General features: G+C 42.0%; 1 protein-coding gene across 3 annotated transcripts in view; it reads left to right on the top strand.

The window, feature by feature from the left end:
* Positions 1–260: 260 nt before the first annotated feature.
* The window catches only part of TRIT1 (tRNA isopentenyltransferase 1), a 45,892-nt gene continuing 23,543 nt past the window's right edge, over positions 261–22,609 (top strand). For all 3 annotated transcript variants that reach the window (XM_039255965.1, XM_039255964.1, XM_039255963.1), the window contains exon 1: positions 261–434. In XM_039255965.1, the coding sequence (XP_039111896.1) occupies positions 261–434 (174 nt within the window). The remainder of the gene's footprint in view (positions 435–22,609) is intronic.

Raw genomic sequence — 22,609 nt, 5'->3', positions numbered from 1 at the left:
AAACAAATCGTTTTAATAAATTGATTATCGGCTGCTAAAAAAACAAAAAGGAGAGAGGCGAGAGTTGAGGCTCTGGTACCAGCTATTTGAGGGCAGTCAGGTCGAGAGCCTCTCAAGCCTGGAAGCCCCGGTCCCGCCGCTCCCACCTCTCCACTCATCCTCCTAACCCGAGAGGGGTCGGGGAGGTCCTAGGTCTGCGCAGGCGCACTAGCGGTTGCCATGGGGACAGCTGCTCCCGCACAAGCGCAGATATCTTCAAGATGGCGGCGGTGGCGGCTGCCCGAGCAGTGTCTGTGGGCTCCGGGCTCCGGGGTCTGCAACGAACACTGCCTCTTGTAGTGATTCTTGGGGCGACGGGCACCGGCAAATCCACTCTGGCGTTGCAGCTAGGCCAACGGCTCGGTGGCGAAATCGTCAGCGCTGACTCCATGCAGGTATGACAGTGCGGCCGGCCACGGGCCTGGGAACCCCAGAGGCCGCGTGAGGGCCTCTGGCCGAGTGGATACCCTGTCGCATGGGTGTAGTGGGTGAACCGGGGGCTGGTGGGGCCGAGTGGGCAGATGCAGGGAACCCGTAAGTACTAGATGCCCACCCACCGTGTGCTTGCCGTAGTGCCTGGCGATTGATTGGCTTTCCTCATCTCATTTACTTCTCACGACGTTGCTGTGGGTAGGTACTGTCATCTCCATTTGCGCATGAAAAAATTCACCCAGGGAGATGAAACGGCTCTCCCTGTGTCACACAGCGAATAAGTGGAGGAGGTAGCATTTGAACCTAGAAGCTTGACAGGCGTCCAGTAAATATCTTTTGAATGAAAATTCTTGCAGAGCCTTTGCTACCTAAGAGTATTCAGCGACACCGGTATACGTTGATTATTCTCTCTGAGTGCCCCCTGAGGGTATGGAACAGGGTGGATATTCATCGAGACCTGGATTCTAGTTCCAGATCTGCCCTCGGCCACGTGAGCTTGATGTATCTGTAAAGTGGAAAAAAATGCCACCTGCTCACAGGGCTGTGGTGCTTAATAATTGAGGTTATGAATTTTAGAATGAAGAGCAAGGTCGTCAAGAAGGCCAGGGCCTTGCACTTGGTAAATGTTTAAGTTGAGGTTAGAGGTTTTTAAGCTACTGGCTGATGGGAGTCGGGAGGCTTTGTTCTCGTCCCTGAGTTGGAGGAAAGCCCAGAAGGAGTGTAGTACCACACAGCACCTGGGTGCATTTGGGCTCGGGTTGAGAGTGGGTGACATTTTGGGTAAATCTGTGATGGAGGAATTACCAACGCTGTGTATCGAAGATAATTTTCAATTAATGAGTTTCAGAGTAAATGAGGTGCTTGACTGTGAAGTTGCCTGGCACTGAGTCTAGCCCCTCAGTGACGGGTACTCAGCAAGGAAGGGCAGTACTTCCCAGAGTCTGCACCCTATAAACGCCTGGGCATGGTTTCTTTTGGAGTGACTTGGCCATCAACACACATGAATGATTAGGATAATTCAACAAATATTTGTTTGCGGCCTCTACTCTGTGTCAGCTTTAAGAGACAGACTTTACCTCAAATCCCAGCCCTGCCTTTTCTAAGATATGTGACTTCAGCCTGAACTCTTTTTGTGCCTTTGTTTCTTCTGTAAAATAGGGAGAAGAATGTCAATAACGTAACGCAACTGTGATGATTAACGTGATAAAGTAAAGCATTTAATGCAGTGTACGAGGGGAGCGCTAAAAATACCATAGGTGCTCTTTTCCGCAAGGCTCTTTTAGAGAGAGAAAACCGTAATCCCTCTCCTCAAAGAGTTTTAGTCCGGCTAAACATGAAACAAAGCAGAATTAGTGTTTGAACTGTGATATTAATGGTGCTTTGCAAGGTGGATGGGGCAGGGCGGAGAGAGACTGCAAGTGCTAGATTTTATACCTAACCCTACAATTTCTGAGAAGGGAGAAATCAGTGAAAGCTGGCGTGGCTAGTCATGGAAAGCTCTCTTTTAAGGGACTTAAAAGGTGAAGTTTGGAGAGATACGAAAGAAGAAAAGGCGGGGCGCCTGGGTGGCTCAGTTGTTTAAGCGTCCGACTTCGGCTCAGGTCATGATCTCACGGTGGTTCGTGGGTTCGAGCCCTGCGTCAGGCTCTGTGCTGACTGCCAGCTCAGAACCTGGAGCCTGTTTTGGATTCTGTGTGTGTGTCTCTCTCTCTGACCCTCCCCTGCTCACTGTCTCTCTCTGAGAGTCGCTGTCTCTCTCTCTCTCAGAAATAAACAAAACATTAAAAAAAAAAAAGAAAAGAAAAGGCATGTCAAAGGAGAGAACATGAAGGAAGATTCAGAAAGTGAAATGGGCACGTGTGCCTGGAGGATGGTGAAAGGCAGTTCATTGGGTGTTGCAGCTACCGTGGAATGGGGCGGGAGCCACAGGATGAAGGAAGACAGTGTGTAAGGAGCATTCATTTGTCAATAGTGTGCATGATGAGTTGGATTTGGGGGTGGGTGTAGGGAATGCAGGGGAAAAGAAAGATGTAATCATGTTAAAGTGAGTTGGTTACTGATTGCTGAAAGAATAACGCACACCGGGTGATTCGGGATTCAGGTCTGTGGGCCTGGGAGAGCATGGTGAGCAGGGCAGGAGGTCAGGAAGATTTGGCAGGGCACAGCAGGTGTGGCAACGGGACATCCAAGGGGGAAGTATCTTGGGTGGGGGGAGAGCGCAACAGGTATGATCCATGTCAGGACTCTTGCACTTACTGCCTCTGCCTGGTGGAACTTCTCTGTCTGTTGAACCCTGTGGCTTGCTTATTTTACTCAGATGTTGCCTTATGAGGCCTTTGCTGATCCTCCTATTTATTTGTTTGTTTATTTAATTTTTTAACGTTTATTTATTTTTGAGACAGAGAGAGACAGAGTGTGAGCTGGGGAGGGGCAGAGAGAGAGGGAGATACAGAATCCGAAACAGGCTCCAGGCTCTGAGCTGGCTGTCAGCACAGAGCCCGACGCGGAGCTCGAACCCATGAACCGTGAGATCATGACCTGAGCCGAAGTCGGACGCTTAACCTGCTGAACCACCCAGGCGCCCCATGATCCTCCTATTTAAAATAACACACCACATGGGGCACCTGGGTGACTCAGTCCGTTAAGCATCTGACTTCTGCTCAGGTCGTGATCTCACGGTTTGTGGGTTCGAGCCCCACGTCGGGCTCTGTGCTGACAGCTAGCTCAGAGCCTGGAGGCTGCTTTGGAGTCTGTGTCTCCCTCTCTCTGACCCTCCCCTGCTCATGCTGTCTCTCTCTCAGAAATAAATAAAACATTAAAATAAATAAATAAATAAAATAAAATAACACACCACTGCTCCTTGTTCCCTCTCTTTCCCATACATCACACATAGCCATGCCAGGGAAGTGTTCTCAGGAAGTCATCTTAGTTTTACATTTATTTAAAATAATTTTTAAATAATGTTTGTTTATTTTTGAGAGAGAGAGAGAAAGAATGCCTGCTGGGGAGGGGCAGAGAGAGAGGGAGACAGAATCTGAAGCAAGCTCCAGCTCTCAGCACAGAGCATGATGTGGGGCTCAAACTCACAAACTACAAGTTATCATGACCTGAGCTGAAGTCAGATGCTTAACTGACTGAGCCATCCAGGTGCCCCTTAATTTTACATTTATTTTTAAGTAAGTTAGTGACTTCTGGCAATGAGTGTATGTATATAGCTCTTTAATAGCTCTTACCCATTTCTCAGAAATGTTTCTTTTTTTTTTAATGTTTTATTTATTTTGAAAGAGAGAGAGAGACAGCGTGAGCAGGGGAGGGTCACAGAGAGGGAGACACAGAATCTGAAACAGGCTCCAGGCTCTGAGCTAGCTGTCAGCACAGAGCCGGATGCGGGGCTCGAACCCACAAACCATGAGATCATGACCTGAGCCGAAGTCGGACGCTTAACCAACTGAGCCACCCAGGCACCCAGGTGCCCCAAGAAATGTTTATTTCTGAACAAGAACAAGGTTGAGGTCTTGTTGACCGTAAAATAAGTCATGTCTGTGGGGCAACGTGCCTCATATCGTGCTGATGATATAGTGGACCCTTTTTTTTTAAACATTTTTTTTAAAGTTTATTTATTTTTGAGAGACACAGATCATGAGTGAGGAAGGGGCAGAGAGAGGGGGAGACACAGAACCCAAAGCAGGGTCCAGGCTCTGAGCTGTCAGCACAGAGCCTGATGCGGGGCTCGAACTCACAAACTGCAAGATCATGACCTGAGACAGTCAGAAGCTTAACCGACTGAGCCTCCTAGGCACCCCTATAGTGGACCCTTAATATTTGGTGAAATATTTGTTGGTTTGCCTTATTAAAACGGCACATCCTGATCCATTCACCTTTTTCCTGTGGTTCTGTAGATAACTAGAATATGGGAATTAAATTTCTTCTGTCCTAAGGATGCCACAGGATTATTTAATGTATGAAAACACTTTGAAGATTATTGAGCCTCCTGAACTGGCTGTAGGTTGTGTTTAGTTTTGATTATACCATGGATATTTGTAACATTTCCTCTTGATTCCCATTGGAAAACTTTGACCTTTAATTTTACTTTTCAGTCCAAATAATTATATAAAGTATCTCTGCCCCATTTATGTGGTTATACGCAGTTCTTCACTTCTACTTTTGCTTCCCATGCCCCTGTTACTTGCTTCACTGTTTTTTTTTTTTTTTATTTAAAAAAATTTTTTTTAACACGTATTCATTTTAGAGAGAGTGCAAGCAGGGAGGGGCAGAGAGAGGGGGAGACACAGAATCTGAAGCAGGTTCCAGGCTCAGAGCTGTCAGCACAGAGCTCGATGTGGGGCTCAAACTCATGAACTGCAAGATCATGACCCAAGCTGAAGTCAGAAACTTAACCGCTTAACCGACAGAGTCACCCAGGTGCCCTTTCACTTGTTTTTTATCCAGTGGAGGGAGATGGTGCTTTTTAGCGACTTGAGGTTGACTCAGAATTTTTAGTAAGCATGTGAACAAAATGACATTTAAAAAAAGAATTGAAGTATAGCTGACTTGCAATGCTACATTAGTTTCAGGTGTACAAAATGATATTCTTTTTTTTTTAATATTTTTATTTATTTCTAGGAGAGAGAGACAGCGTGAGCAGGGGAGGGTCAGAAAGAGAGGGAGATACAGACTCTGAAATAGGCTCCAGGCTCTGAGCTGGCAGTCAGCACAGAGCCCAACGTGGGGCTCGAACCCACGAACCCCGAGATCATGACCTAGCAAAAGTCGGATGCTTAACCAACTAAGCCACCCAGGCGCCCCCAAAATGATATTCTTAATGTCAGATTACCAGCTCCTTGAAAGAGCATTTTCAATTTCAAATAAATACACAGGCAGGATGATAGTAATAACTTAAATTTGCATAGCAAATTTGTTTATAAAATACTTACATATGCTTTTTATTCTACCTTACCTTGTAAGGTAGAAATCATTGTCATTTCACAGGTGAAGACAACAGGTCTTACAGTAAGATCTGACAGTAAGTAGCAAACCTGGTGTTGAACACAGGTGTTTACTTTCCATGCCCACTGCCTTATCCGCACAAAGCCATCCCCTTTAGATGAGGCAGGAGCTGTGGTGTTCAGTCATTAGAGTATTTCTTAACTTGTATGCCACTCATCTTTCACAGGAGTGTGCTACATTTTGATCAGGATATAAAATGTATTTCAGTATTCATGTTGTGAATCATAGTATGAATTCATAGTGATGTCTGTCAAACGGAGTGTTGGCCACATGAGGCATTGCCTATGGGGATAAAACTTGCTGCAACTAAGAGATTTAATATAATGTCAATAATTTGATAGAGAATGTTTACTAAAACAAAGGGGAAACTTGGCCTTGGGGAGAGCCTAGACGGAGCAGTAAACTTTGTTGTACAGCCACAGACCAAAGGATGACCAAATGGAAAGTGTGATCTTTAGAGAGTTCTTTCAAGCTTCCAAGATGATCTTTTAAATAATAAATATTTGCTTTTGGAATGATGTCCAGAATTTTGTATATCATAAGTATACTTGTAATTCAAAAAGGATTGTAAAACACTGTGTTAAATCTTAAACTGTCTTGCACCTCATACTTGTTTTGTCATCCTTTTGTCCTGCCTTAACCGTAGGGTGGTCCCAGGGCAGTTGGGGCAGTTCCCATCCAGGGAAAGTGATTGTTTTTTTGTGAACATTGAATAAGTATATTGAGGTAGCTTCTTCAAGGGAAAACCACGATGGAATGTTAAGGGTAGTATATCTAGGGTGATAGATAATATTGTTCTGGAGCCCTGTGGATAATGACTTGCTTCTGTAGCCATGTCGCATCTGAAGGTCCTGCGTGGCTTCTTGCTTCCCATTCTCCTGCACTAGATTTGTTGCGTGGGAAGTCAGAAACTCTCTGAGGGACTACTTGCTCAGAGACTCCTGCTGGGCTCCACTTTGGATTTCTCCCTGGCAGGTGTGATTATAGGGAGAAACAACATTTATGCTTAATTTCCTGAGTTTTCCAAATGCCGGTTTCACATATTATAGAAACATAAATGTTGTTAGTCAACAGTGAGAGCCTAAATTTAAGGAGGGTCAGGTAATACAATGCCTGTTTTCCAGGATGGAAAAACTGAGGCACAGACGATTAAAGAGCACACCAGAGATCACACCTGGGAATTGGATCTGGGTCTTCTGACTCCTGTGGAGTGTCTAATATATTGCAGGAAGATGATACTGAAGATCTTCTTTTCAGTCTGAGTCTTTTTCTTGGCATGTAAATTCAAGGTACAATGCATCGCCTTCAGTGACTGGATGAAACATTGTACTGAGAAACATGAAGGCACTTGCCAAAAGATGTACAATGACTGCCTGGAAATACAGACTGCCAACTATATGCCACGAGATAAATAAACAAAGTGTTCTATTTGGGTTTATAGAGAGGAAGTATCCCTAATGCTGTAGTTCTTCAAGTCCTGCGGAGAAGCAGCAGTCATACATAGGCGCACTGTTCCCTTTGTGTTTGTCTAAACCTACAAGAGGAGAAGCAAATGATTTTTGGCAGCCTGACTTGTGAGCAGCCCATGTGTCATCTAATAGATGTGGAGTCTGGGTTCTTTTTGTCTGCTTTGGGACATGATTTAGGAGCAGTATTTTTTTTTTTTTTTTAACCAAAGGACTGTTTGTCTGATAGTGCTCAAGGGAGATCTGGGATGCATGGGGGAGGGATATAAAAGGAGAGGAGGGAGTGAATCACAGAGGCTTAGTAGGACACGGAATAAAAGCCACAAAAACCTGTTAACCAGGAGAGGTGGGGGCTGTCTGGAGGCTGTTTGCCACAACTGAACAGAGGCGCATCCTTTAAAAAAAAAAGACTGAGCCTGGGGGCGCCTGGGTGGCTCAGCTGGTTGAGCGTCAGACTCTTGATTTCAGCTCAGGTCATGATCTCATGGTTTGTGGGATCAAGGCCCATGGAGGGCTCACTGCTGAGCGGGCTTGGGACTCTCTCTCTCCTTCTCCCTCAGCCCCTCCCCCACTCATGCACTCTTTGTCTCTCAAAATAAATAAACATTAAAAAAAAAAAAAAAAAAGAGGGGCGCCTGGGTGGCTTAGTCGGTTAAGCGTCCGACTTTCGCTTAGGTCATGATCTCGTGGTTCGTGGGTTCGAGCCCCGCATCAGGCTCTGTGCTCACTGCCAGCACAGAGCCTGGAGCATGTTTAAAAGACTGAGGCTGACAAGAAGCTAAGAAGGAAATCTCAAAATTTTTGACTCCTCCAAAAAATCTATGAGTTTCTAGATCCCTCGATTCACCTCCATTGTGACTGAATTTAGTTTTCCTTTGGCTACAGTATTCAGCTTGGGTGGGTTGTTCATATACTGTATATTCACTTTTTTGCAGCAATGAGAAGAATTCTGGAATCAGACCTTCGATGTTATGTCACTACTGGCCAAATGAGAACTCATGGGAGAGCACAAATGGGCCTTGCAGGTTCAGATTTGTGAGGATGAGGTGCTGCCCTGATGCTTCAGTGCCTGGGGCAGGGTGTTGAAATAGCTCTTCTTCAAATGGAATATATGTTCCAGGGGTAAAAGTTACTTGGGGTATGTAGGAATTCACATATATAATTTGTATAATGTACTTGTATTTGGCTTAACTAAATTGGTTTTGGTTTCTTGTGTAGTTTGAATTCTTTAGATAAATTTGAATCAGACTGGGGCCCTTTTTGCCTCCTTGCTTACCTTTGGGGCCCTGGTTCAGAGCTAGAGGTTCACCACTGCTGCTTCCTTATTGTGGCATCCAGAGTTCAAGCTCACACCATTACAGCATGAATAATCTTCATAATAATAGCAGCAACACAGAAAGCAACAATAGTATATATGCCAGGTACCATTCTAAAAGTTTGACATGTATTATCTCATTTAGTCTCATCACAGCCTTATGAGGTAGGCAGTATCATTATCTCACCCCTCCAGAAAATTACTTTCTTGAGCCCTATCTCTGTGCCATTCTATGTTTTCTCCTCCATGTCTTCTGACTTATTTATCCATTCATCCTGCATCCCATTCTTTTCCCCTGTACCCACTGTATACATTTTATCAGGCAGCCGAGGAAGACTGTTCCTGACAAAAGAACAGCATGAGCAAAGTAAAGGAAGAATAAAAGTGTATGGTACATTTTCAAGGAATGACTACGAATTATCTGGCATAGAGGATACTTGAGGAACAGTAGTAGGAGGTAAAACTAAAAGTATAGGACCCTGTGAACAAATTGTAGAGGCCCTTGAAAGGAATGCCAGGAGGCGTGGGGTTTTAAATTCACAAGTGATAGTGAATCTGTTACATAGGTTTACTCTGATGACTGGGGTGGAGAGTGGGTTAGAGAGGGATAAACAGCTTAGGATTCGGTTACAATAGCCTGGGTGAGGGGCTGGAGTTGGTCTTTGGCTGGGAAGTAGAGGTAACCATTTTGACATTTTAGAGACAGAATCAATAGGAGTTGGGTTTTGGGGGGAAAAAGTCCAAATAACAGGAAAGTACAAAGGAAATATCACTATAGTCTTAGCATTAGAAGGTAAAACATTTTAACCGTGCTGGTGCATATCCTTTCAGACATTTGTGTATTTATGCACACGTGCTTATGTGTCTCCCCACCCCCACCCCCCCACCCCCGATTTTACACTGGTAAAATACACATAAAATCTACTGCCTTAACCTTTTTTTTTTTTTTAAGTAAAAAAACTCTACAGCCAACATTGGGCTCGAACTCCGGACCCTGAGATCAAAAGTCATATTCTCCACCAACTGACCCAGCCAGAACCTCCATCTTAACCATTTTTAAGTGTACAGCTTAGTGGCATTAAGTAATGCATGAATCTGTGTGACCATTATCACACCATGTATCTCCGTCACACCATGTATCTCCGTAACTCTTTTTGTCTTGTAAAACTGAAACTCTGTACTCTTAAACAGTACCTCCCCATTCCTCTTTCCTCTCAGCCCTTGGTAACCACCGTTCCACCTTCTATGTCTGTGATTTTCACTGCTCTCAGGTACCTTATATAAATGGAATCATACAATATTTGTCTCTTTTGTGACTTTCACTTAGCATAACGTCTTCAGGGTTCATTTATGTGTGTGTGTTTCTACGTATATTGACTCATACATTTGCTGTTCTTCTGTGTCCTGCTCTACCCCCAGTCTTAGCAGTGTGTTATGGATAACTTTATGTGTTAATGTCATGCAGCTGTGCATCATTGGTCTCAGCCTGGGGTCAGTTTTCCCCCTGGGGGACATTTGCAATTTCTGGAGACATTTTTGGTTGTAACAGCTGGGGAGGTTGGTTCCTGACATATACTGGGTAGAGACCAGGAGTGCTGCCAGACATCCTACTATGCATAAAACAGCTCCTCACAACAAAGATTTATTCTGCCCCAAATCGTTGTGTATTGTTCCGAGGTGAGGAAACCCTGTTCTACTTTATTGTTGTCTGTGACATTTTGAAGTAATTACAGATTTATACAAGGGTTTCATAGATAGTAGAGAGAGTTCGTGTATACCCTTCACCCATCTTCTCCTAAAATTAACATCTTACATCATCATGGTACATTTGCCAACACTTAGAAATTGATGTTGGTACAATACTGTTCATTGGTTCTCACTAGTTTTTATACTATCGGCCTTATCCTCTTTAGGATCCCTTCTAGGATCCCACATTGCATTTAGTTAGCTCCTGTCTCTTTAGGCTCCTCCAATCTGTGACAGTTTCCAGTCTATGACTTTGATACTTTTGAAGGGTCCTCATCAGCTATTTTGTAGAATGTTTCTCAATTTGGGTTTTTCATGATTACACTGGCATTACAGATTTTGGGAGAACATACCTTTCTCATTATGTCATATTAGGGTATGATGTCAACATGACTTATTTCTGGTGCTGTTAACATTAACCTTGATTGTTTGGTTTGGGTTGTATCTGCCAGATTTCTCCCACTGTAAAGCCCCTCTCAATACTCTGTTTGTTAGAAATGACTTGCTAAGTCTAGCCCACATTGAAAGGGAGGGGATTTAAGCTCTACCTCCTGAAGGGAGGATTATCCAAGAATGTGTGGGCATATGTTAAAAGCCCCACAATAATTAATTATTTTAGGGGAGATACTTTGAGACGATTCAGATGTCCTATTTTTCCCTAAAGTTTCACTCACTAATTTTAGGATTTATCAGTGGATCATTCCTGCTGCAGTTACTATGATAATTTCCTTCATTCCTTCTACTTTTGTGAATTGTAATTTTTCTGGAATGATTTGTCCTTTCTCCCTATTTATTTACATCATTTACTTATATCAGTATGGATATTTATTTTATTCTTTGGGTTATAATCCAATACTGTGTTACTTATTTTGTTGCTCAGATTATTTAACTTTGGTTATTGAATGTTCTTTCACACTGACTCTGTGTCCTTCGGCATGCCTCCAGGTTTGTTTGCTTAGCACTTCCTTTCTGGCACTACAAGATGCTCCCAGCTTATACTTGTCTTGCCCAAGCTCTAGAATCAGCCATTTCCCCAAGGAGCCCTGCTTCCTTTTATTGGTGAATAGTTTTGTTCTGTTTTGTTTGTTTGTTTGTTTGTTTGTTTTAGTGAATGGTATTTAGAAACCAAAATCTGGGGCTCCTGGCTGGCTCAGTTGGTTAGCCGTCCAACTTCGGCTCAGGTCATGATCTCACAGTTCGTGAGTTCAAGCCTTGAATCAGGCTCTGTGCTGACAGCTCAGAGCCTGGAATTTGCTTCTGAGTCTGTGTGTGTGTGTGTGTGTGTGTGTGTGTCTCTCTGCCCCTCTCCTGCTTTCTCTCTCTCTCTCTTAATAAATAAACATTAAAAAAATTTTGTTGCTACTGGATATCATTGTTTCTTGTCCCTTCAATGGAAGAAGCTAGGAAACATGCTATGTACACTAATCCACGTACACACAAATATCTATGTTTATATCTATGTTATATACTATATACATTATATCTATACATATGAAACTAGACAAGGTTTACACAGATATCTCTGACTTGACTCTGGCACCACAGGATTCATCCCAATGTTCTCTTTGCTTATTAGTGACTTCTTTCTCAGAAAGTAAGAAATTTGGCTTCTTGGGCACCTGGGTGGCTCAGTCGGTTAGGCGTCCAACTTTGACTCAGGTCATGATCTCGCGGTTCATGGGTTCGAGCCCTGTGTTGGGCTCTGTGCTGACAGCTAGCTCAGAGCCTGGAGCCTGTTTCGGTTTCTGTCTCCCTCTCTCTCTGACCCTCCCCTGCTCATGCTGTTTCTCTCTCTCTCAGAAATAAATAAAACATTAAAAATTAAAAAGAAAAGAAATTTGGCTTCTCATTGGCTACAATATATTTATTTATGCAACCTATAAAGTAGTTTCAGTAGTTACTTATGTGAGAAACAAATTTACCAATCAGGTATAATGTTTGTGTACAGTTCTTTTTGTTCATTTTAGCCTTTGGTATCTAGACATAGCAATATTATATACACAGTTATTTAGGTAAGCTCCCTTTTCCCCCCTCCACTGCCCTTCAATGAGGTAATGAGGTTACATTTGTAACACAGGTAGATTCGTTACAGTCTGCATTCTATCCTGGGTTCCCCAGAAATTCTGGGCATTTAAAAAAAATTGCATACAGTAAAGTACATTCTTTGTTGAGTACTGTTTTGTGGGTTTTGGCAAATGCAGAGGCAGGTATCCACCCTGACAGTACTGTACTAAACAGTTCCATCACTCTAAAAATTGCCTTGCATGGCCTCTTCATAGTCAGCTTTTCTACGTACCCCATCTTTCAACAACCACTGCTCTCTGTTTTCCATCCCCATGTTTTTGCCTTTCCCAGAATGTAACTTACATGGAATCCTACAGTATGCAGCCTTTGGGGGCTGACTTTTTCACTTAGCAAAGTACCTTTTAAATTCTTCCAAGTCCATTATTCTTTATTGCTAAATGTCATTCCATTGTATGGATGTACCATAGTATGTCCATTCACCTAGGAGAGGACATCTGGGCTTCCAGTTTTAGCACTTACAAAGAAACCTATTCTAAACATTCGTGTGCCGATGGTTTAACTTTATAGGAAACTCTTAAAGGATTTTCCAAAATGGCTGTGCCATTTTGCATTCCTACTAGCAGTGAATGAGAATTTCTGTTCCTCTGAATCTGTATTCTCTCCAGGATTTGGTATTGTCTTTTTTTTTTTTTTCTTTTAGCAATTCTAATAGGTATGTACTGGTATCTCAGGGTGGTCAATTTACATTTCCCTAAAGGCTAATGATGTTGAGCATCTTTTCATATGCTTATTTGCCATCTGTGTATCTTTGAAGTGTTTGTCAGATCTTTTGGGGGATGTGTTTGTCTTATTCTTGACTTTAAAAAATTTTTTTAATAAAAATAATTTTTAATAAAAATATCTGTTTATATCTATGTTATATACTATATATTATATCTATATATATGAAAATAAACATGGTTTACACAGATTCTTAAATTTCTTTTAAGGTTTATTTATTTTTGAGAGTGAGAGAGAGACAGAGACAGAATGTGAGTGGGAGAGGGGCAGAGAGATAGGGAGATACAGAATCCGAAGCAGGCTCCAGGCTCTGAGCTGTCAGCACAGAGGCCGATGCGGGGCTCGAACCCACGGACTGTGAGATCATGACCTGAGCTGAAGTCGGACGCTTAACCAACTGAGCTACCCAGGCATCCCTGTCACCATTTTTTAAAAAGAAGTTTTATTTAAAGAAAAAATTTTATAGTTTTACATTTTACATGTAGGTCTGTGAGCTGTTCCGAATAATTTTTTGTTTAAGGTGTGATATTATGGACATCCAGTTGTGCCAGCACTGATTTTGAAAGGCTATCCTTTCTCCACTATTTTGCCTTTGTACTTCTGTCAAGGGCTGTGTTCTGTTCCATTCATCTATGTGTCTCTTCTTTTGCCAATATTGCACTGTCTTGATTACTGTGGCTTTATAATAAGTCTTGAACTTGGACAGCGTAAGCCCGCCAGCTTTCTACTTTGTTGTTTTTAGTATATGTGCTGCCGAAGCGAGCATTCTACTTTGTTGTTTTTAGTCTCTGGGTAGTCTATTTTTTTTTTTTAAGTTTATTTATTTATTTTTAGAGGGAGACGGGGAGAGAAAATCCCAGACAGCTCACGCTGTCAGCATGGAGCCTGATGCGGGACTTGATCCCATAAACCATGAGATCATGACCTGAGCCGAAACCAAGAGTCAGATGCTTAACTGACTGAGCCACTTAGGCATCCCATCTATGTAGTCTGTTTCATAGGTGTATCATATAGATGACAATTTGTCCCATCTGTTGATGGGCATTAGTGCCTTAGGCTATTATGAATAGTACTTCTGTGAACATGTATATATACATGTATTTGTTTGATTATCTGTTCTTAGTTATTTTGGGTAATACCTAGGAGTAGAATTCATATGGCCATTCTATGTCTGACTTTTAGAGGAATTGCCAAACTGTTTTACACAATGGCTGTACTATTTTACATTCCCACCAGCAATGTGTAAGCATACCAGTTTCTCTACCTCTTCTCCAATACTTGTTGTTTTCCTTTTAAAAAATTATTTTTAATTTTTATTATTTTTTAAAGTTTATTTATTTTGAGAAAGACAGGGCACAAGCGGGGGAGAGGCAGAGAGACAGAGAATCCCAAGCAGCCTCTGCGCTCCATGCTGAGCCCAACATGGGACTCAGTCTCATGACAGTGACATCATGACCTGAGCTGAAATCAAGAGTTGGACGCTCAAACGACTGAGCCATCCAGGCACCCTTTTCCTTTTTAATAAAATTTTCCTTAGTAAAAAAAATTATAACCATCTTAGTGGTGGTGAGAGTGGTATCGCTTTATAGGTTTGATTTATATTTTCCTAGTGGCCATTTGTATATCTTCTTTGGAAAAATCTATTTATGTCTTGTGTTTAGTTTTAATTTGGGTTGGTTGTCTTTTTGTTGTTGGTTGGCACATGTTACATTTTGATACATACTGTCAGACTACTTTGAAGAAAGTTTGTACCAGTGGTATGTCTGTTTTTGTTCACCCTTGCAATTCTGTGTATTACCTGTCTTTTCATTGTTGTAGTTTGGTAACAAGAGATGAATTTCATTTTGATTTCATTTCTTAGGTTAATTTTCTTTTCAAGGGTGGGTTGGTCATTTGCATATTTCTTTTTTTAATTTCCTGCTCATACCTGTTATGCCCACTTCTATATAATGGTTTTCATTTTTGTGTTTATTGATTTGTAAGAGCTTTTTGTGTATTGTAAATTTTAATCCTTTATGCAATCTCATGTATTGGAAGTATTTTTTCATTTGTCTTTTGACTTGTGTGGTTTTTTTGGTCATATAAATGTTTTAAGTTTGTATATTCTTGTACTTTTTATGAGTACATGTTAGTTTTAACATTCTTTTAAAAAGAGAATGTTATAGGGACACGTGGCTAGTTCAGTTGGACTCTTGCTCTCTGGGTCATGAGTTCAAGCCCCACATTGGGCATAGAGCCTACATTATTATTTTTTTAAATACTTTTAAAAAATTAATATTTATTTATTTTTGAGAGAGAGAGAGAGAGACAGGCAGAGAGGCAGAGTGTGAGCCGGGGTGGGGCAGAGAGAGAGGGAGACACAGAATGTGAAGCAGGCTCCAGGCTCTGAGCTGTCAGCACAGAGCCCTATGCGGGGCTGGAACTCACCGAGCTGTGAGATGGTGACCTGAGTTGAAGCTGGATACTTAACTGATTGAGCCACCCAGGTGCCCCGAATCTACTTAAAAAAAAAGAGAGAGAATATTGTAATAGATATATAACTTACTGAACTGTTGGAACTTAACAGATGTGACTAAAAAGTATTGTTGATCCTCTGGTATAAATGAAGGTAGACTCGGGACCTCCTTGCCCGCACCGTGCCTGTTGCCCTTACCTTGCAGTCCCCTGCATGCATAATTACAGACGGAATATGGGATTTGACATTGTCCAGGTTGGTGCTTTTGGTTAGCTACCTGGCTACCCAGTTTCCTTACTTTCCTTTTTTTAGTTTACATCTTATTAGTGCATGATAACTTGTAACTGGGGTTCTCACTCCCAGGTGCACATTGTAAGCACCTGGAGAGCATTAAAAAACATTGATGCTCGAGCTTACAGTATTCAGTAAGTGTGTATTGATTGGAATTAGATTTAGATGATTTGCCTATTAGGCAAATATCCCAATTTATAGTCTGTCTTTACTCTGATGTCTTCATTTAGCCTTTTTAGCCTAGTAGGCAGTTTTATTTACTGAGAAAACTGGATTTTAGTCTCAGCTTTGCCACCGACTTGCTGTATTTATAACCTGGGACAAGATACTGCCCTCTCTGGGCTTTAGTTTCCTCTTTGGCTATATTGGGGGTGGGGGTAGGGGGGAGGACTGATTAGGTTAGATCAGGGGTGGGCAGACTTTCTGTTAAGGTCCAGATAGTAAATACTTTAGGCTTTGTGGGTCATACAGTGTCTGTCACAGTGTCTATTTTTTGTTTTTTATTTTGAGAGAGAGAGTGGGTGTGCTTCTGTGTGGGAGGGACAGAGAGAGAGAGAGATAAAGAGAGAGGGAAAGACAGAGAGAATCTCAAGCAGGCTTCATGCTGTCAGCACAGCCCCAAACCCCAGCTTGATCCCACGAACCCCAAGATCATGACCTGAGCCGAAATCGAGTTGGAAATTTAACCAGCTGAGCCATACAGGCTCCCCTGTCTGTCACAGTGTCTAAAGCTCCTTTTAGCTCTGGTATTTTATGGTTCTCTTCTTTCAAGCCCTAGCCAAGGGTCTCACCTCGAAGAACCAAGGAAAATCTTGTTTAACCACCACCAATTAAATATAGATAGTACCAAGCACTTCTGTAGTGCTTACCATTTGCCTGCCATTATTCTAAATATTTCATCTATATTAACTCTAATCTTCAGAATAACCTAGTGAGGAGTGTAGGTGCTATTATTCCCATTTTATAGATTAGGACACTTGAGGCAAAAAAAAAAAAAGATACTTAAATATCCTGCGAAATGAAGTTGGGTAGTAGAGTCAGAATTTGAACCCTTGCTTCTGGCTCCATCATACACTGTTGGCTTTCCCTAACCTAGATGTAGATCTCCAAATAATATATATATAAAATATATAATAATAATATATATCCCAGGTATCTTAAAATAAAATCTCACTGAAACCGTCAAAAGTGGGCCAGTCTGGAGGCCATAAAAATGGCCATAAGAAGAGCTTTATTATTAATTTTATTTTGTCAAAAGAGCCCTTTTGTTTCTGTCCCAACATTATAGTCACATGGCATTGTCTTTGTGTGTATTTTCAGCTTTCTATCATATTTACTCTTCAGAACTTTGAAGGGGTTCAGTGCATGGAAGCTGTCTTCTCAGTTTCTGGAATTTAATTTCACCTTAGTAGGAATTCATTACTTCAAGCAAGCAAACACACCAGAGTCAAATGGGGATAAAAACTCTCCTGGTGAGAGGCAGCAGAAACAGCTTGTGTTATAGGCGGAGCATCTAGGCTTTAGTCGTGTCTCTATTGCCAGCCAGTTACATATGCAGGGGAGATCCTTGAGCCTCCATATTCTCATGTATAAAATTTCAGCTGATTGGACCGGGTGGGTGATCTCGGAATTTCCTTATGTCCCTGCTTTGCCAGGGCTTGCAGGTGGATTGTAAGGAGCCGCTGCAGAGGCTCTCCATTGCAGTTTCTCATGCTGTGTGACTTTAAAGTATGTGCCAATTCTACATTCTCTGCCCTGATCTGCCTGCATTTATTTATTTACTTATTTAAAAATTTATTTATTTATTGAGAGAGAGAATGAGTGGGGGAGGGCAGAGTGAGTGAGAGCGAGAGCGAGAGCGAGAGCGAGAGCGAGAGAGAGAGAGAGAGAGAGAGAGAATCCCAAGCAGGCTCCTCACTGTCAGCACAGAGCCCGATGTGGGGCTTGAACTCAGGAACCACGAGATCATGACCTGAGCTGAAATCAAGAGTTGGTTACTCAACCTACTGAAGCCACCCAGGTGCCTCTGTCTGCGTTTATTTGATGTAAAAATGTTTCACATTCTTTTTATCAGTTAGGAAGATCAGTTAGGAAGGTGCTTTAGAAGAATGCATGGTGTACTTATTATGTATGCACTTCTCAGTTTGAGAAGCATGGCCTTGTATTATGATTCTAGTTTCTTTTCCCTTAGAGACAGTCATGGGAGGACTAGAAGCCTTGATCTGCACTACAAATCCAAGCCACTCCTCTCCCCAGACTGAACACATCAGGTACCGGTTCTCCTGCTTTCTGAGCATCTTCGTCTGACTGATTTAGTCAGGTTGTCTGCAGTTGAACTTCTGCCAGGCGCTAAAAGGAGTAGTTAATTGCCTGCCATGAGGTTCCTGCATTAATTCATTCTTTCTTAATGAAGCATAAAAATTTTAAAAGTTATCTTTTATTTAGAAAGAAAAGTTAAGGGGCACCTAGGTGGTTCATTCGGTTAAGCGTCCGACTTCGGCTCGGGTCATGATCTCACGGTTCGTGGGTTTGAGCCCTGTGTCGGGCTCTGTGCTGACAGCCAGCTCAGAGCCTGGAGCCTGCTTCAGATTCTGTGTCTCCCTCTCTCTCTGACCCTCCCCTGCTCACACCGTCTCTCTCTCTCTCTCTCTCTCAGAAGTAAATAAAAACATTAAAAAAATTTTTTAAAAAAAGGAAAATCAACTTTTGATGAATGCCAATATCCTTTAAAAAATAATTTTTCCAAACAATCCTTTTTCCTTTTACCCTCCTCTGCCAAAACTCTTTTTTCTGAAGTTTGGTTTATTAGAAGGGGATATTAGAAATGAGAAACCTCAGGTTCCAGGAGAGAAAGCTGACTCTCCAAAGTCATAGAGCTGATTTGTATAGAACAGAGATTAGCCACATGGTGGGAAAAGAACACCATGAAATCAGAAGACATGGTTCAAAGTTTGCCTCTGCCACTAACTAGCTGTGTGACTTTGGGCAGGTTACCTAACATGTCTGTTTTCATTTATTTGTTGATAAAATGGAAGCAAACATAACCTTCATAGGGTGTGAAATTTTTAACATAGAATTTAGCACTCTGTAATTCAGCCACAGAGTATTCATTGAGTATACTCCATGTATTGTTAGGTACTATGCTAGGTGTTGGGACTAGAGATTAAATACCCAGTCCCTTCCCTTGGAACTTGTAGTCTGATGGGGGAGATAGAACTCACTGTACATGGCTTTAAAATATTTCTGTGATAGAAGTAAATGCAGGGGACTGTGGAGGCACGGAGGACAGCACACATGGGGTAGAACTGAGGAGTGATCTCAAGGCAGGCTTTCCTCAGGAGGTGATGCGGAAGAGTTCGGGGCTGGGTGAGATCAGATTTTCATTTTAGAAAGCTCCCCAGCTGCATTGTGGACTAAGTTGGAGGGGTTACACTGTAAAGGTAGGTAGATCATTGAGGAAGCTAATGGAATGAAGTCTAGTTGGGAAATCATGAAGCCTTCAGTTGGTGTAATGGCTGTGGGAAAGCTGGTGATGGTAAGCTTTGAGATCATTTTAGGAACTAGTATGGATAAAAGTTGAGACGCACTGGAAATAGGGGGAGAGAAACGGATACAGAGAGACTAGGATCACCTCATGGTTTTTGGTTTGATTATTTCGTGGTTCACTCAAGTATGGCTAGGAAGATAAGGAGTTCAGTTTTGGATATATCAGGTTACAGATGTCAGGGGTGATGGTGCTGATGCTGATAATGATGATAGCTAACACTTACTGACTGCTTTCTATAAGGCAGGCCCTATTCCATATGCTTTGCCTGTATTAATTATTTCATTCTTACCATAACCCTTTGAGATTAAATATTATCCTCATGTTATAAATAAGAAATCTGTGGAGCATCTAGGTGGCTCAGTCTATTAAGCGTCTGACTACAGCACAGGTTCTCACAGCTCATGGGTTCGAGCCCTGCCTTGGGCTCTGTGCTGACAGCTCAGAGCCTGGAGCCTGCTTCGGGTTCTGTGTCTCCCTCACTCTCTGCCCCCCCCCCCCCCATGTCTCCCTCTCTCTCAAAAATTAATAAACATTTAACAAACTTAATAAAAAATAAGACTAAATAAATATGAAATCTGAGGCACAGAGGGGCTCCTGTGTGGCTCAGTTGGTTAAGCATTTGACTCGGTGTTGTCTTAGGGCAGGACATCACAGTTTCGTGGGTTCGAGCCCCGCATCAGGCTCTGTGCTGACAGTGCAGAGTCGGCTTGGGATTCTCTCTCTCCCTCTTTCTCTGCCCCTCCCTCACTTGCACTGTCTCTGTCTCTCTCAAAATAAATAAACTTAAAAAAAAGAAGAAATCTGAGGCACAGAGAGGTTACATAGCTAGTAAGTAGTGGGGCTAGGACTTAAAATCCAGGCAACTTGACTCCAGAGTCCTTACTGTTAACAACTTCACTGTATTATATTCTTCTCATTGATGATGAAAATGTCCACTAGGCAGTTAGATATACAGGTCTAGCATTATGAGAGAGAACTAGATTGCAGATGTGCGTTTTGGGAGTTAGCACAAAAATGGTTATAGAAGCCATGTCAGACAGTTCATAGTATAGAAATGACAGGTATGTCCCATAAAGATAGCCATTTCTCAATATTGTTACCATGACAGATATTGCTGATAGATCAGTGATTGGCTTCATTCAGTAGGGAAACTGAGGAAGGGCCAGTGAGATAGGAAGGAAAGTGGGAGAGATTGCTGCCATTGAATGATCTCCAAAGGAAAGAGACTAGTCATATTAGATTGTTGCTTTTTCCATTACTTGTGTTGAAAGTTTATAGAAAGGTGTTATATTTGGCAGTCAGGGTTTCGTAGTGATCTCAGAGAGTGTGATGTGCATGGAGCAGTGGGGGACATTCAGCAGAGAAGGTAGGTAGTGGTTGTATTGATCCATAATCCGAGATTGTGGTCTGCAAGGCAGATGTAATTCATAGAGGCAGGAAAGTGATTGAAGGACTTCAGGATCTAATTTGAAAAAAAATTTTTTTCTTTAACATTTATTTACTTTTGAAAGACAGAGACAGAGTGAGCATGATAACCCTGAAGGTTTGGAGCCTAATATAAGTAGGATCTTCAGCTGTATATTTATAGGTTTTGGGGAGTTTTCTCCAAGGTGAAATTTTTTTGGACCAGGGTTTCTCGACTTCAGGACTGTTGACATTTTGGGTCGGGCTAATTGGTTGTTGTGTGTGTGTGTGAGGAGGTAAGGAGGTGTCCTTGTGTTATAGGATGTTTAGCAGCATCCCTGACCTCTGTCCACTAGATACCACCCCCTGCAGTTATGATAGCCAAAAATGTTTACAGACATTGCCAAATGTCCCCTGGTGGACACATCCACTTCTGGTTGATAACGCGGCTGTAGATTCTGCTGGTTTTCCTCTAGGCCTCTGTTGTAAATTTCACTCACTTTCGTTAGTGCCTCTGGGCACTTTAGCTCTGTTGGTTTGGAGAGTTCAGGTTATTTCAGTTTTGTGGCCTTTTCCCAAAACGTTTCAGTCTAGAAATAAACTCTCAATAGGGGTGAGACAAAGGCATATTACTTTGTAGTATCCAGTGAAATACCTAGAACATTAAATGTTTAGTGGTTATGATATTTAAAGAAGATGGTACAGCCACACTTTAATGTCTCTCAGAAACTTTAAATAACTTATGTCTTTCTAGTACAGTTATTTGTCTCTCTGTTTCTGCTAGCCTGTGCTCCTTGAGGACAGGGACCCTTTCTCAATCTTCTCTGCATGCCTAACGTCTTGCAGATTACCAGGCACATAGTAGACTGTCAGTAAATGTTTGCAGAGATAAGTCAGTTATGTTGATAGTTGGCTAAATAGGTTAAACCTGGGATTTTTCAGAATCTTTCAGTTATCAGACCTCACAAAGAGACCAGAGTCTCTTTAGCATTGACAGAATCTGATTTGCGCAGAGAGAAGCACTTTATCCAGTCATTTCTGTGTACACAGATCACAGGTATCTTCTGGGAGAGTAGGAGATGGAACAGAGTGACATGCTGCCTTTAACAGGGAACACTGACCCTTTAAACACGTCTTAGTTCCCAGGGCTGACTCTTCTATAGGTGAAGTCACACTGAGACTATACTTGAAGCTGGAAAATAGGTGAAATGTAAGGCAATCAGCTACAAACCCAACTTACCCTGGTAGAATGATATTTTGTGGGCAGGTAAACCCAGGTGTGGCATTTGCAATATAAGTATCTGTATGGACCAAATGTGACTTTCACAAAATTGATTGGTTTCTAAATTTGTTTAGATATTTATCCTTCATGAAATGTGTAAAATGTTGCTGTGTTTTTGCTTTTTGGCTGGATGATATGATTTTAATTGATAAGCAATATATGTCATAAAATGCATCATTCATTTGACACCTGCCTGGCTCAGTTAGTGGAGCATGTGACTCTTAATCTTGGGGTTATGTGTTCAAGCCCCCTACTGGGTGTAGAGATTACTTAAAAAGAAAATCTTAAATGCATAATTTATAAGTATACAGTTCAGTAATTATCAAAAAGTGAAAATACCTGTGAAGGGGCAAGTGGGTGGTTCAGTCGATTACATGTCTGACTCTTGGTTTCAGCTCAGGTCATAATCTCACAGTTTGTGAGTTCGAGCCCTGTGTTGGGCTCTGCGTTGACAATGGGAAGCCTGTTTAGGATTTCTCTCTCTCTCTCTCTCTCAAAAAAATGAAGAAACATACGAAAAAATTTTAGAAGAGCAAATACCTGTGTAACCACAACTCAGTTCAAGAAATAGAACATTACCAGTCCTCTCAATAGTTTTGAAATTTATGATATGATCCAGCAATTCCACTTCTGGGTATTTATTTATTTATTTTAAAAAATTTTTAATGTTTTATTTATTTCTGAGAGAGAGAGAGAATGTGAGCAGGGGAGGGTCAGAGAGAGAGGGAGATACAGAATCCGAAACAGGCTGCAGGCTCTGAGCTGGCTGTCAGCACAGAGCCCGGCGCGGGGCTCAAACCCACGAACTGTGAGATCATGA

The sequence above is a fragment of the Hyaena hyaena genome, unplaced genomic scaffold, assembly GCF_003009895.1.
Source record: "Hyaena hyaena isolate Hyena2069 unplaced genomic scaffold, ASM300989v1 scaffold_551, whole genome shotgun sequence".
In the NCBI taxonomy this organism is placed as follows: domain Eukaryota; kingdom Metazoa; phylum Chordata; class Mammalia; order Carnivora; family Hyaenidae; genus Hyaena; species Hyaena hyaena.
The sequence above is the reverse complement of the archived record's forward strand: the minus strand, read 5'-3'. Positions and strand labels throughout refer to the sequence as shown.